The sequence below is a fragment of the Coregonus clupeaformis genome, chromosome 33 (assembly GCF_020615455.1).
Source record: "Coregonus clupeaformis isolate EN_2021a chromosome 33, ASM2061545v1, whole genome shotgun sequence".
In the NCBI taxonomy this organism is placed as follows: Eukaryota; Metazoa; Chordata; class Actinopteri; order Salmoniformes; family Salmonidae; genus Coregonus; species Coregonus clupeaformis.
This window is the reverse complement of record NC_059224.1, coordinates 31,869,418-31,883,909: the sequence shown is the minus strand read 5'-3', so window position 1 is coordinate 31,883,909 and position 14,492 is coordinate 31,869,418. Positions and strand designations below refer to the sequence as shown.

Here is a 14,492-nt window from a genome sequence, read left to right as displayed (position 1 = left end):
GGTAGTGCGTATGGCCCAGTACATCACTGGGGCCAAGCTTCCTGCCATCCAGGACCTATATACTAGGCGGTGTCAGAGGAAGGCCCAAAAAATTGTCAAAGACTCCAGTGACCCAAGTCATAAACTGTTCTCTCTGCTACCGCACGGCAAGCGGTACCGGAACGCCATGTCTAGGTCCAAAAGGCTCCTTAACAGCTTCTACCCCGAAGCCATAAGACTGCTGAACAATTAATCAAATGGCCACCCGGACTATTTGCATTGACACCCCTCCCCCTTTGTTTTTACACTGCTGCTACTCACTGTTTATTATCTATGCATAGTCACTTTACCCCTACCTACATGTACAAATTACCTCAACTAACCTGTACCCCCGCACATTGACTCGGTACCGGTACCCCCTGTATATAGCCTCGTTATTGTTATTTTGTGTTACTTTTTTAAAATATTTGTTTTACTTTTGTTTATTTAGTAAATATTTTCTTAACTCTATTTTCTTAAAACTGCATTGTTGGTTAAGGGCTTGTAAGTAAGCATTTCACTGTAAGGTCTACACCTGTTGTATTCGGCGCATGTGACAAATACAATTTGATTTGATTTTGATTTGAAGTATAGAAGGCCAATCTTCAGAAGATGTGAAGACATTTTCAGTAAATTTAGACATTCTTATAATTCTCTTTTCTTGCATGTAAAGCACAAAAGCAAAAGTAATGATGATTGGGAAAACATCACATATTTCTAGTATGACCTCTAGAGGTCACTGTTTTCAACGAATTTATTTCAATCATACGACTACTACTTCCTGTACGCTGACGCGTCAGCTGAGCCTGTCGTCATGGAACCACATCGTAGTAGCAAAGATATGTATAACTAAACCAAGATAGACCACGGCCTGTCGTATCCAATGGGAACAAATTAGTCATAGTGGGCAGAACAAGCAAGGAGGTGGGCAGAGCCAAGCACGAGCTAGCGAGATCCTATTGGTGCGTTCTAGCAGACATATGCATATTTCCGTTAGGGAACGCCTCCTACGTGAAGTGCGCGTGTGGAATAACTCAATTCGCCTTTGCGCTCCTTCTAAACAACGCGATTTAAAAAAACTTTTACAAAGGGTAAAGTCTACAAAACATCGTTCACTCTGTTCATAACAGATTCTAGTTTTGGGAACAGAAAACCGTATTCTCCCACTGCCGGCCAGTGGGCTTCCTCTCACTACCATATTTGTGGATGCTTCACATTGTTCTATCTGTGGTAGTAGGCTTTTGCGGCGTTCACATACTAGCCGGAACTAGGAAACTGGTGAATTTTCGACTTGCTAACTGGTTAAACGCAGCACGTCTATAACTACAGTCAGAAATGTACGAGTTTCCTAGTTCCGGCTAGCATGCCAACGCGGCATTTTACCCGCAGCCACCATTCTCCCTGTACGATTCCTCATGCAATGGATGACAGAATGAACCGAAGGGGTCTATCGACCTCGCCAACTTGTAGTCCTAAAAACCAGAAATGTGTTACCTCTGGTTTGTTCAGCCATTCCTATGGGGAAAATTAATGGGGAAAGAATATGGTTTTGGGATAAACGCGGAAAATAAAGTCTGAGGTTAACACAGGCTTAGGAGATCAGATAATGTCAGTCAGTTAACATTACCTTTAAGAATGATGAAGCCTTTATGTGGGTTTTTTTCTTCTTAATAAATGCAAAATAAATCACAAAAAGTGACGTTAGCTGAACAAAACGTATAAGATATCATAAGCCTGTGTTTACCACATACATTATTTTCAGCATTTATCAAAAAACCCTACAAAAACTCCATTCGTTTTCCCATAGGCTTTGTACAACGAACCATGGCGGAGTTAGTGCATACAAAAAGACGCCATTACTATTTATCTCTATAATTGAGTGGGATAGCAGAAAGTGTCGTTCACGGTTGGCGCACCCGCTCAGTGCGCGCAGTTTGTTTACGAAGTGCGCTGGCGTAAACGTGTTAATCTTGCCAACCAGCAGGATTCAAACAAAGACGTTAGCCATAATTTGACAGCTCGACCATGTCTGCCTCGGCCAGAAATCCTGTTGTGAAAAAGAAGCATGTTCGTTTCGCTAGAATGGAGGAGGATGATGATAACGATGACCAAGAGGAAGATACTCTGTTTGACAAGAGGAAAGACACGAGACGAGGGCTGAAGAGTGTAATGAAAGGGAGGAAGAGAAGTTCGAATTCGGAGTTCGATGATGAGGTTGAAATCATCGGTGGAGGTGGCAGGGCCAGCGGTTCTGGAGGCTGCAGCAGCTGGGTGATCAGTTTAGCGCTCTGTGCATCATTCCTCGGCCTGGTAATGATGAATGCTTGTTATTAGACTAGTAGGCCAGCCCAAGGGACTGAATTTGTCCATTCTGTCATCATATTTACCTTTATAACTTAGAATTGAATAGGGTCTCTGGTTTTATTGCATAGTTTGTTTTGCATGGAAATTATTGTTAGGATTGTTTCCCTATCATCATATCTTCACTAAAATATAGGTTCTCTGTAAATGTTTTAAAGCTTCATCTTATTGAGTCTCACATAGTCAGTGACTATTCCCATTGAATAACATCTAGCCTTTCCAAGATTCATTCATTGAGTTCATTAGTTATGTGATTGTGGTTGTTTTATTGGCGTTTAAGACAATGGTTACTTTTTTATTCTCTGGTAAAATGAGGGTTGTTAGGCAAATATTCTGAATGAGCAGGGTTTGCATTTCATGGCTGTAAAACTGGTTCTTCAACTTAAGAACAGGTTTAAGCTTTTACTTTCTGGCACCTGTCCAAAGGTACAATTTTGAATAACTGTCATCTTACTGAAAGGGAAATGAAACACAAAATGTCACACTGTATATTATTTACCATTGGCTGCCACACATAAAGTTCAAAATACCCTTAGAATATTACTGTATGGATCCTAGAAAAATGTATCCTAGAAAATGATAGGGCCCTAGTTGCTACCACTGTTTGCCAGAGAACTCTGAAAAAGTTCTGAGATATGCGCAGGGCTGTATATTACTTATACTTGCCTGTACTAGTAAGTGTTTTCTTATTTCTGTGTTCCAGGGGATGAGTATCTCTGTTTTAGGCCCCACATTTCAAGACCTGGCCATCAACGTCAACCAGAACATCAGCAACATCTCCTACATCTTCGTAGGCCGCTCGATGGGCTATATAGGCGGCTCTGTGTTGTCAGGGATTCTCTTTGACTACATCAACAGCCATCTGCTGCTGGGTATGTCTAACAGACTAAAATATACCTAGCCTTCACTCAAACACAAATACATGGTGTCCATTGGCTCTGAAAAACATTAGATTGAACCTCTAAGATATTATTGTAGTCCTGTGTGGCTATGAGCTCGTAGAGCATGGCGCTAGCAGGATCATAGGTTTGATTCCTGCTGGGGCCACCAATATGAAATATGTATGCACGTAAGTCGCTTTGGATAAAAGCGTCTGCTAAATGGCATTTATTATTATTATTATTATTATTATTATTATTATTATTATTATTATTATTATTATTATTATTATTATATTAGTATACAGTATGCACTGTAAATGCATCTCCTTTGCTTGTCAAAGAATGCTGTAGGTTGTTTTTGTGGGTGATCATGACCTTTATACAGGGCATGGTGCATGCTGGTTGAATACACCCCACTTCTCCTAACACTGTATCTTCTCCACAGGCCTCTCCATGTTGGTCACAGCGATTGGGATGTTTGCCATCCCTTTCTCTAAGACGGCCCTTCTTCTCACTGCTCTGATGTCCAGTATTGGAGTTTCCATGGGCTTTCTAGATACAGGTACAGTTAATCTCACAGTCTTTATCTTTAAAATAGTAAATAAGTATCTGCACACAGTACAAGAAGTGGTTGTCAGTGAATGTCTCTGATGCTGTTTACTGTCCTTTCTGGTAGGTGGTAATGTCCTGATCCTGCAGACGTGGGGGGATCAGGCTGGCCCCCACATGCAGGCCTTGCACTTCAGCTTCGCCGCTGGGGCCTTCGCCTCGCCCATCATCGCCAAGTTGCTCTTTGGAACGGACTTGGACCTGGATGTGGCGACAAACAGCAGCATGGAAGCCCCGGTGGCAAACTCCAGCTCCCCGCCTGTCACAGACCACTTGTCCCAACCCGGGTCTTCTTCTGTTGTCATGCGCTTCGTCCACAGTAGCAGCACCCTCAAGTCCATGTGGGCCTACGTTGTGATCGGTGGTTTCATCCTGTTCATCTCCCTCATCTTCTTCATCCTCTACGCCCGCCACAGCCCCTCTAGGGGCAGGGCCCAGACCCCCTCAGGGAAACCCCTGGTGTCCAAGCACCACAACGCACTCATCACCATGCTTTTTGTTTTCTTCTTCTGGTATGTGGGGGCCGAGGTGGCGTACGGCTCCTTTATCTTCACCTATGCTAAGGATTACATTCATATGGACGAGGCCCAGGCAGCAGGGCTCAACTCCCTGTTCTGGGGGACGTTCGCTGCCGGCCGGGGCCTGGCCATCTTCTTTGCGGCCTGCATGCACCCAGGCACCATGATCCTACTGAGCCTGGTGGGTTCCACCCTGTCCTCCCTGTTCCTCACCCTCTTCAACAGGAACAGGGTGGCCCTGTGGATCTGCACTGGTGTCTACGGTGCCTCCATGTCGACCACTTTCCCCAGTGGGATCTCCTGGGTGGAGCAGTACACCACAGTGACCGGGCGCTCTGCTGCGGTGTTCGTGGTGGGGGCGGCCCTGGGGGAGATGGTGCTGCCCGCCCTGGTGGGCTTCCTGCTGGGGAGGATCGATGATCACCCCCTGCTGATGTACCTGGCCCTGGGCACCGCCACCATCACCTCCATCCTCTTCCCCTTCATGTTCTGGCTGGCCTCGTCCCCCAGCGGCCCCAGTAGGACACCCCGTACCAGGGGCCGCATGGAGCCTGACGACAGCGAGTACCGCCAAGCCCTGCTGGACTCAGGCGCCAATGATGAGGAAGAGGAACAGAAGCAGGATGACGAGGCCGACCAGTGGAATGATGCCGACTTTGAGGTCATCGAGATGGATGACGCCAGCCTTATGAACTCTCCTAATATAGCGTCATTCTCATCTCCTAGTAAAGCGCTCTCTTTATCTCCTAATAAAGCTTTGTCATCTCCTAACAAAGGGCTTCCACCACCTGATGTTGCTGGGACATCATGGGACACCACTGCCACATCTGTCCCCTCTACTGCCCAGTACCTAGAGCCAACGGTTGGTGCCTCATTCTCAGACTCTATCTCTCTCCAGGGTGACTCACCCAGACGGAAACTGTTGCGTTCCCTGGACCGGCAGAAGAGAGACTAGGGGTTAGATTCAATCAGCTCATGCATTAACCAGCGATTGCCGACACCCGAATAGCTGGTGTTTTGGTGGTGTCGGTGGTGTAACTGCATTAGAGCTGTCAAATCAGAGCGGCTGATTGTGTGGTATTTGTCCCGAAGCCACACCCATCCCACTCATGTTAGAAGTTCAGAAGGAGAAAGTGTAGGCTATATAGAAATAATGACACTCAAATTTAAAATCATTAAACAAAATGAGGATTTCTATCAGCCTAATCGAGGTGTAGATTATATCTCACATTCCACTAAACAACTTGTAAGTAGGCTGCGTGAGATTTCTCTTAATTAGACTACGTGCAGCCAATGGCAATATCCACTTTAGGTATAATGCCGGGAGCCACTTGTGGATTTGACAGCTCTAATACAGTTCCACCTCTGACACCGGCAAAACAACTGGGAGCCTGGGATTCAATCGGATTAGCAGTAAGGCCGGGATTCAATCCTAAAGCCAGGATTGGATCCGATCGTGCTTTGTCTGCAATGCACCTTTTAAAGGCAATTTTCTCGCGTTCACGGAGACCACATTTACAGTCAATGCTGCATATGCCGGCTCAATCGGAAATTACCTTTAAATGGTGCATTGTCACAAAGTGCGATCGGAATGAATCCTGGCCCATGGGCTCTAGTCTGTGAAATGCACCATGACTCCAAGTGCTTTAAAGACATTACTGTATTCTAGAAGAGCCATGGCTCTCTTCAGAGAAACTCGTTAATGTCTGATTGTCAGTGACTGTAATTTGACTTGTGCTTCTTTAGTGTAATACTCACATGTAAATGTTTGATACTACAGATTTACAGTGCAATATAAGTTTACCCCACTCCAACAGTTTATGTCTACTATATTATTTGAAGCTGTACGCTTTGGCGTAAATGGTATTTGTTTAAACATTAAGGCCCCTTGCCACTGTTGCTGGTAATGAATAAGAAAGGTTGCACTACTGTGAAGACTCAATGTAACACTAAAAACATTTTCTTTTAGATATCCTAAAGATGTCATTTTCTTTGTAATATTTTATTTAGTAATATGTGAATTATCAGCAGTTAAAGATAGGAATTTAGCCACCAATGTGGCCTGATTATGAATAATTTGTTTTTGTTAGACCTTTGTTTGAATAGATGCCGCATTCACGTGCTAGTCTAAACTAGGAAACAACAATTTTAGACTTGCTAACTTGTAGAAAGATGATCCCGAGTTTCCCGCTTGGAAAGTATCAGAATCAACCCACTGGGCACAGATGTCAATTCAACGTCTAGTCCACGTTGGTTCAACATAATTTCATTGAAATGACGTGGAAACGTTGATTCAACCAATATATGCCCAGTGGGAACCACTATACAAACAAGTTACGTTCATTTTAACGCGGAGGTATGGAGTTTCCAATAGCACATGAACACGGCACAAGTTTGTTTATTTGCGCTGTTCTGTAAAAAAATAATTTTGATTGAATTATTGTGCTGTGATGAATTTGTCTAGTAATCTGTCATTTTTCATTCAGATGTGTGATCTTTGTTCAAGTTAATATCTCTTGAATTTTTCTATGAAAACAAATCAAAATCATGACAAAATACTAAACACAAAGACTAAAGAATTTAATACATTTTATTATATCAACCTCCACCCACAGCAATGTCCATTAAAAACAAAGCAAAAAACACTTCCTTCATATTTTTTTGTACATTTACATTTATACAAATACACAGATCCTGTGTAGAGTTGTTTGGGAAATAATATAATCCATCTTGACATGGGTAGATGGCATATGCTGTTTTAACATGGAGAAAGCATTAGAAATGTGTACAAAACAAATATGCACAAGGAAATAATATATACTCTTGCCATAAATTATCAAATACAGTATTGCAACAGTCCCAGAAGTAAAAACTTAAATGAATACTCCCCCCATCCTCTTTTGATAGGCATTAGTGCCTCTGAGTATAATGATATGCTTTTTCAAAACTGACAAATACAATCGAGGCTAAAAGAAACAAATGTATTAATATGGCACACAAACAGAATGCATTAAAACAAGTTGATTTGTTTTTATTTTTTAATGCCGATGCACAGAGAGAATTCAAAATGGGCACTTTACAATAATTATTTACCAAAGATTGTATTTGATATAAAAGGGAAATGTAGTTAAACAGTGGTTTATTTAGTCAACTTTTGAGTTGTAAGGAGCTCCTTAGAAATACTGTTCAGACTTTTTAAGTCTTGCATTTACAAATTGCTACAGCGCATACAAAATAAAACGGTAGGGTCCTCTTCGATCAGAGTTAATGCCATCTTTATGATGCAGACGAGACCATCTTCAGATACACCATCTGAAGAAAAAACATCAGCTTCAATCACAACCAACCAATAGCAGCTAATGAAGACAGTGAGAGTGGGAGAATGAACCCTAAAAAAACACTCCCTCGCCTCCCACAGGAGGCCAAACCCAGCCAGTCTGCACTTAGAGCAGAAATACTTGTATAACAAATAACAACAGGACAACATGAAAACCCAACGGGGTTCAATCAAAGCACCATTTAAAAAGAAAAAAAAGACAGGGAAACACTGAGCTGGATGAGACAACGTTGGTTTAGCACCAGAGTAGCTGTGCTGCGCAGGGCAGTGGGGCCATTCAGAATCAGAACTGCTCCAGGAGCTGTCGGAGGTATGGGGCCTTGGTGAGCTGTCTGTTGACCCGGGACAGCTTGTAGAGCACAGGACAGTCCAGAGACACACACGGAACCTGCCGCTCCGCACTGCCGCTGCAGTTCCTACAGATCTGGACCAATAGAAAACAGGAGGTTGGTTAATGGAGTTTAAATTCTAGCTACAGAACGTCACCAACCAGTTTGAGTGAACTTTCCCTCTAATATTACATGATAACAGGGCTAAAAATAGAACTCTAAGCTTAGCTCTATTTCCATCTCGCTGTACTCTGACTCTCTAAACTAAAATGCAGACAGTGCTTGGAGACTATCCAGCATGACCTCTTCACAATAGCAGCAGCTTGTGGTACACTACATAACCAAAAGTGCTGACGTTGCTTCCAGAGGCAGTTTGGAACTCGGTAGTGAGTGTTGCAACCGAGGACAGGCGATTTTTACGCGCTACGCGCTTCAGCACTCGGCGGTGTCGTTCTGTGAGCTTGTGTGGCCTACCACTGAGCCGTTGTTGCTCCCAGACGTTTCCACTACATAATAACAGCACTTACAGTTGAACGGGCCAGCTCTAACAGCGCAGAAATGTGACGAACTGACTAGTTGGAAAGGTGGCATCATATGACAGTGCCACGTTGAAAGTCACTGAGCTCTTCAGTAAGGCCATTTTACTGCCAATGTTTGTCTATGGAGATTGCATGGCTCTGTGCTCGATTTTATACACCTGTCAGCAACGGGTGTGGCTGAAATAGCCGGATCCACTCATTTGAAGGGGTGTCCACATACTTTTGTATATATAGTGTAGCCCCCCCCCCCGACCTTTCACCTTTAGCAGCTGGTCCTGCTGGCTCTCCCACAGCCGCATGTCCTGGTAGAGAGTGACGGCCACGCGTTGGGGCTCGGCCCGGCAGCTGGCACACACCCCTAGCTGGGTGAGCTCGTCACACACAGGACAGTGCAGAGTGGTGAAGTACTGGGAGATGGTCCCCTTCCTCCCTACCACCTCCCCTCTGGCCACCATGGAGCATGACGCCTTCTGGACCTGAACACAGAGGACATGTTTAGAGCCATGGACTAGGATAGATTTGTGGTCATATATAAAGGTATTGTTCATCAAGACTGTAATTCACTATTTGACAGGTCAGACTATTTTTGTTAAACTCATTTCATGGAGGGCCTAGTGTCTGCGGGTTTGTGTTTTTTCCTTTCAATTAAGACCTAGACAACCAGGTGAGGAGAGTTCTTTACTAATTAGTGACCTTAATTCATCAATCAAGTACAAGGGAGGAGCAAAAACCCGCAGACACTCGGCCCTCCGTGGAATGAGTTTGACACATGCTCTCAAACAGTGTTTCCCAACCGCACACGTTTTTGTTGTAGCCTCGGACGAACCCACCTGATTCAACTCATCCAGGGCTTGACAAGTGGAATCAGGTGAGTTTGTCTGGGACTGCAACAAAAACATGTACTGTTGGAAACACTGCAGGACTGGAGTTGAGAAACACTGGTCTAAAAGAGCTAAGCCCCCTTGCCCTTCAGTCTGAAGCAGGCTAACGAGACAACAGTATGAAATCTGCATGTCCTTTACACAACTCGCCACTAGATGGCATCATTAGCATTTCAAAAGGGAAGTGCCTCTAACAATTACTTGGGCACGAGATTAGATATTTGTCTCATTTGATTCCCGACATGTAGCCCTTTTTTCTTTTGTTCTCTGTCTGCACGACAGTCTGGACAAAGCTTTCAAAAGCACCATCTCTGCTTCAGTGGTCTGTGTGTGTCAGCAAACATCTATTCTCTCCAGCATGGATCAATCATCAGTTTGATGAATCCCAGTAACTAACTAGAAGAGCATTTTGGTTGGAGACCAGAGGGTCTATCCTTTAAGGGTCCACCGACCCCCCTCCACCCGCACCGCTCTTTCATAGCCTCACCCTGGGGAGTTCCTGGTACCAGTTGAGCACGTCCACGCCGATGAGCTGGAAGATGCGCTGCAGCGGGGGCAGGATCTGCTTGGTGATGTAGTAGGTGGCGTTGAGGCGCAGACCCGGGTCCTGCAGCACCTCCAGGGGCCGCCGCACCAGCTGGATGAGAGGCACGCCAGGCGTCCCGTACACAATCACGTAGGGCACCCGCTCGCCCACCCGTGGCTCCAGGCGCCGGTCATAAACCATCATACGCCTGGGGGGAGAGTTGGGAGATGGGGGTGTCAGGACACAGCAGTGGAATGGCTGCTTCATGCTAATCTAGCACCCCAAATATGTGCAGTGGTATAGGACCACACATACATACAGTATTCAGATTTTAATGGATTAATTTATCACAAGAAAATTTTTATTTTGTTCAAAACCAAAGCATGATGCATTTGCTCCTTGTTTTTGTACTGCAGTAGTATTAGTGACTATAATAAATTGTAATACATTTCCTGAATCACACAGAATATTTTCCCCATTTAACCGTGTCTCTGAAATCAGGTTTTGCCACCCATTATGGGCTGGGTTGCTAAGCAACTGTCTCAGGTACAGTACACTGAGCTAGGCCGGTCGTAGTGCAGGCAGACAATGGGCATTGTGGGGAATCAGTAAGTGGCTTCACAACGGGCACACAGCCAGACGAGAGGGGAGGAAGGTCTCACACACACTCTTCGACCCCACATCAACAAGCCACTCCACAGAAACACTCTAGTTAGACATGCAGTTACATTTAGGCACTACCATATTGTCAACACACAAGATTTCTCAGATGCTTCTGTTAATTCAACACCGTCATGTCATAAACACACGCTACGACCACCCTCCCCCTCGGGCGGTATGTTGTTGGTGTACCTGGTGAGCTCCAGAGCAGGGACGCAGGCCCCCGGCCGGTAGGAGCTGCTGCCCCTGTACTCCTTAGCGAAGGTCAGGTCCTGCATGCTGGCCTTGGCCTCCAGCACCTTCACACACTGACGCTGCACAAACTGTTTCACCTGGCTGATATCCCGCGTCTCAAACAGCAGCTTGATGGAACGCTCCAAAATCTACGGAGACGGGGGAGTTCACACATACCAGACACCAGTCTATATACTATATATCGACCAGGCTGACTGTGATAGTATAGAATGTTCAGACGAGGACTGATTGCCATGTGTGTCCTTTGTATTCATCTGAGCATTGGGCTGCTAGTAGAAATCTGGCGTGACTGTGAAGGGTGTAGACAGAGAGAGAGAGAGAGAGCAGGCAGAATCGGTCAAATGTTGCTGGTTACCTTGGAAACAGCAGGGCATCCGTCTCGGCGCACTGTTTCGATCCCCTTGGCGTCGAACACGGGGTCCTTCTGGTCCAGGCTCTCGTACATGTAGCCCACGTAGCGCTTCTTTGTCTGGAGCACGCACGGGAGATACACCTGGGATCACACACACACACACACACACACACACACACACACACACACACACACACACACACACACACACACACACACACACACACACACACACACACACACACAGAGCGGGATTAAACTAATGGTTCTGTAATTAATCCACAAACACACATACAGACAGACAGACTTAAACAAATACCACACACACATACATTGTGGGCTTCAATACACTCATACATACACTCGTACATACACTCGTACAGACAGCCAGTCTAGCCACGTCATACTGTACTGAGCAGAGACTGTACCTTCTCAAACTTCAGCTTGACAGGTTTAGGGTTGGTAGCAGTCACTGCCTCGGCGATCTCGTTGCCGATCTTGAAGGCCTGCTCTTTAGTCGCACCCTTCAGCAGGACAAACATGCTGGAAGAGACAAGTAGAGGGTAAGAAAAGAGTCGCAGAAAAGCAGAGGGCCCAATATCTGACGCTTCCCTACCTGTCTGTGTCACCATAGACAACGTGGGCTCCCCATTTCTTGGTGTCGTTGACCAGCTTGATGGCCCTCTCCAGGGTCTCCCTGGCCTTGTGGACAATACTATCGGCAACCTATAGAGACAATAGATGGAGACATGCATAAGAAAAAGGCTTCCAGCTAAGGTTAGTGGTACAAACCCAACTGACAAAGTATGGGATAGAGGGGCAGAGGAGTTATCATGGTCATGGAGTTTTGGGTAAGTGTGCCAGACGTTAGTGTGAACCCTGGGCCCCTCACCTCTACGCTGGGCATGCGTCCGGAGTAGTTAGCGCCGGTGTAGCCGTAAGTGACGTTGGCGATGAGCTTGAGTCCCAGCTGCCTGGCGTCCAGGAGCCTCATCAAGGCTTTGTCCTGCTTGTAAGTCTTCATGGAGCGCTTCACCATGAACCGCGTGTTCAGGATCTCCTCCAACATACTGGGCAGGACCCCCTTTCTCACCGTGGGCTGATCAGGGAACAGACACATTGACACGCACACACAGTTAATCTTAATAGTTCCATAACAGTTTCATTTATTTAATCAAAATCCACCCCTTTCATTAGGAAAAGTGAATGTATCAGAAGAGTTGTACCTTGACAAAAGCGATGCCGTTGGGAGAGATGGTGATATCATTGCGGAGCTGGTACAGGAGCTCAAGGGGGACCCTCAGGGAGGTGCAGCCAAACTTAAACCCATCAGGCCTGAAACATCACACAGTGGTTGGTCTCTGTACCTTGACTGACATCTCACACTACCAAAACTATAAGGTGAATGTATATGTGTGTCTTACGTTCCCATGCTCTCCACGTGGCCCAGGCAGGTAGAGTAGCAGTAGTTGTATGCGATGACGATGGAGGGGTACAGCGACTGGAAGTCCAGAACCACCACAGAGTTGCTGTAGAAGCGCGACTCGGGCTCCATGACCAGCGGGATGCACTGCGCCGCCCTCTGCTGGGCTCTCTGCTGCATGCTGGGCGTCACGGGGATGTAGTTCATGGGCTTGGCCACACGCAGCATCATGGACTCCACACGGTACTGCAGGGAGAGGAGAGAGAAGGAGAGGGAGAGAGGGCAGAGTGGAGTGAGATATCTCATCTGGCTTTCTCATTAGACTGATCACTGACAACTCGTCTCCATCCGGTTTAGCTCAGTCTCGACATAATGTGTCCTTGTTTCCCTTGATCATCTTTCCTTTAATTTGTGGTATGTAGTACTTGTTCTGACCATCCACCGGACAATCACCAATTCCTAAATCCCAGTAACAGACTGACACCTTCTAGTCTACCACATGAGGAGATAGAGGTGAGCCAGACAGATAAACTCATCCTGGACTTCAACAGTCCTGATGTGCCTTCTTAATTCCTCTTATAGTTGAAAGGCAGTGGTCAAACAACAAACCATATAAGACACAAAATTAGACAGTGAGTGAAACACCATAAAATGTTGTACCTGTAACTAAACATTACATCAACACAGTGTGCCAATCCACGTCACAGCTAATAACCCAACATTTCTGAGATCCGGTGGGTTCCTGACCTGGGATCCTCTTGTGAGCACGTGGTAGAACTGGATCCCGAACACCCTGGCCAGCTCGCTGGTCCTGCCGATGATGTCACGCTGCTGGAGCAGCTGCATGGTGCCACCCACCCGGCTCACATAATGGTCCACCATCTTCCACCTGGCAGGCACACAACAGTCTGAGTCAACTTCATACAGGAAATCAAAAGGTACTGCAAATGTAATTACCCCTTTTATCGTCTTGTCTCAGTTTCAACTGAATTGGTATGCAAAACCAATAAAGAGTTGATCACAAAACAGAGTGACGATGGTTATAATGTGAGCACAATGAAAGAGAGCAGCCAGGTAGGTGGGTGGGTGTGAATGTATCCAGTAGCAGGATGGGGTGGTGCCCACCTGTACAGGTCAGTGTTGTGGTCGAACCAGTCCGACAGGGTGCGGGGGCTGTACAGGGGGAAGCGCTGGTGTAGGACGTGGAAGGCCACATTCTCAAAACTGTAGTTGTTCAACGTCACCTGGAAAAAACAATGAAATACACTCGTACAAATGACCTCAGAAACAAACATGAGAAAACAAATGATCTGCAGCTATACACCGTTTTTTCTTTTTTTTATAAAAGGGAAACAAACAAAATGATACGGTGGAAAGGTTGGCAGCATTGATTCTAAGTGATTGATGATGTCTGCAGCAGCAGTTACCTCAGTCTTCATGATTCTCCACAGGTTGATGACGATGCGCCCGATGATGTGTATCTCTGTCATGGTGTCTGCTCCGTACTCATCCCTCTCTGCAGCGAAACGGTTCTCCTTGGCGTCACCTGAGGACAACAGACAGACGTTACTACACCCACGGAGGAGCAGCGAGACGACACGAGACATCTAGCTCCATTCTCCTTTGACCTGGACGGAATGGCTGGCTGTACAGCAGTAGAATGTCAGGGAGAAACCTGCTTGACCTTTCTGTATGAGAGCCAATATTATTTGAATATACTGAGTGGAGCATAAATACACTAACACGCGCAGCATTTTAAATCCGATTTAAAACACAGCACTCCCACACTACCAGACACAATGA

General features: G+C 45.8%; 2 protein-coding genes across 3 annotated transcripts in view; one reads left to right on the top strand and one right to left on the bottom strand.

Annotated features, from left to right (window-relative positions):
* Positions 1-1,850: 1,850 nt before the first annotated feature.
* LOC121549002 (sodium-dependent glucose transporter 1) lies at positions 1,851-7,032 on the top strand. The gene is made up of 4 exons (XM_041860764.2): positions 1,851-2,328; positions 3,083-3,251; positions 3,706-3,822; positions 3,937-7,032. Exons 1-4 carry the CDS (start codon positions 2,044-2,046, stop codon positions 5,340-5,342), a joined length of 1,977 nt encoding a protein of 658 aa, XP_041716698.1. The 5' UTR covers positions 1,851-2,043; the 3' UTR covers positions 5,343-7,032.
* LOC121549001 (DNA polymerase zeta catalytic subunit-like) overlaps positions 6,960-14,492 on the bottom strand; it is a 57,948-nt gene continuing 50,415 nt past the window's right edge. For both annotated transcript variants that reach the window (XM_041860763.2, XM_045210251.1), the window contains 13 exons: positions 14,117-14,235; positions 13,815-13,933; positions 13,437-13,578; positions 12,691-12,935; positions 12,493-12,601; positions 12,159-12,365; positions 11,883-11,992; positions 11,695-11,809; positions 11,270-11,407; positions 10,852-11,042; positions 9,961-10,207; positions 8,853-9,068; positions 6,960-8,148 (listed from right to left, as the gene is read on the bottom strand). In XM_041860763.2, the coding sequence (XP_041716697.2) occupies positions 8,008-8,148; positions 8,853-9,068; positions 9,961-10,207; positions 10,852-11,042; positions 11,270-11,407; positions 11,695-11,809; positions 11,883-11,992; positions 12,159-12,365; positions 12,493-12,601; positions 12,691-12,935; positions 13,437-13,578; positions 13,815-13,933; positions 14,117-14,235 (2,099 nt within the window). In that variant the 3' untranslated portion in view covers positions 6,960-8,007. The remainder of the gene's footprint in view (positions 8,149-8,852; positions 9,069-9,960; positions 10,208-10,851; positions 11,043-11,269; positions 11,408-11,694; positions 11,810-11,882; positions 11,993-12,158; positions 12,366-12,492; positions 12,602-12,690; positions 12,936-13,436; positions 13,579-13,814; positions 13,934-14,116; positions 14,236-14,492) is intronic.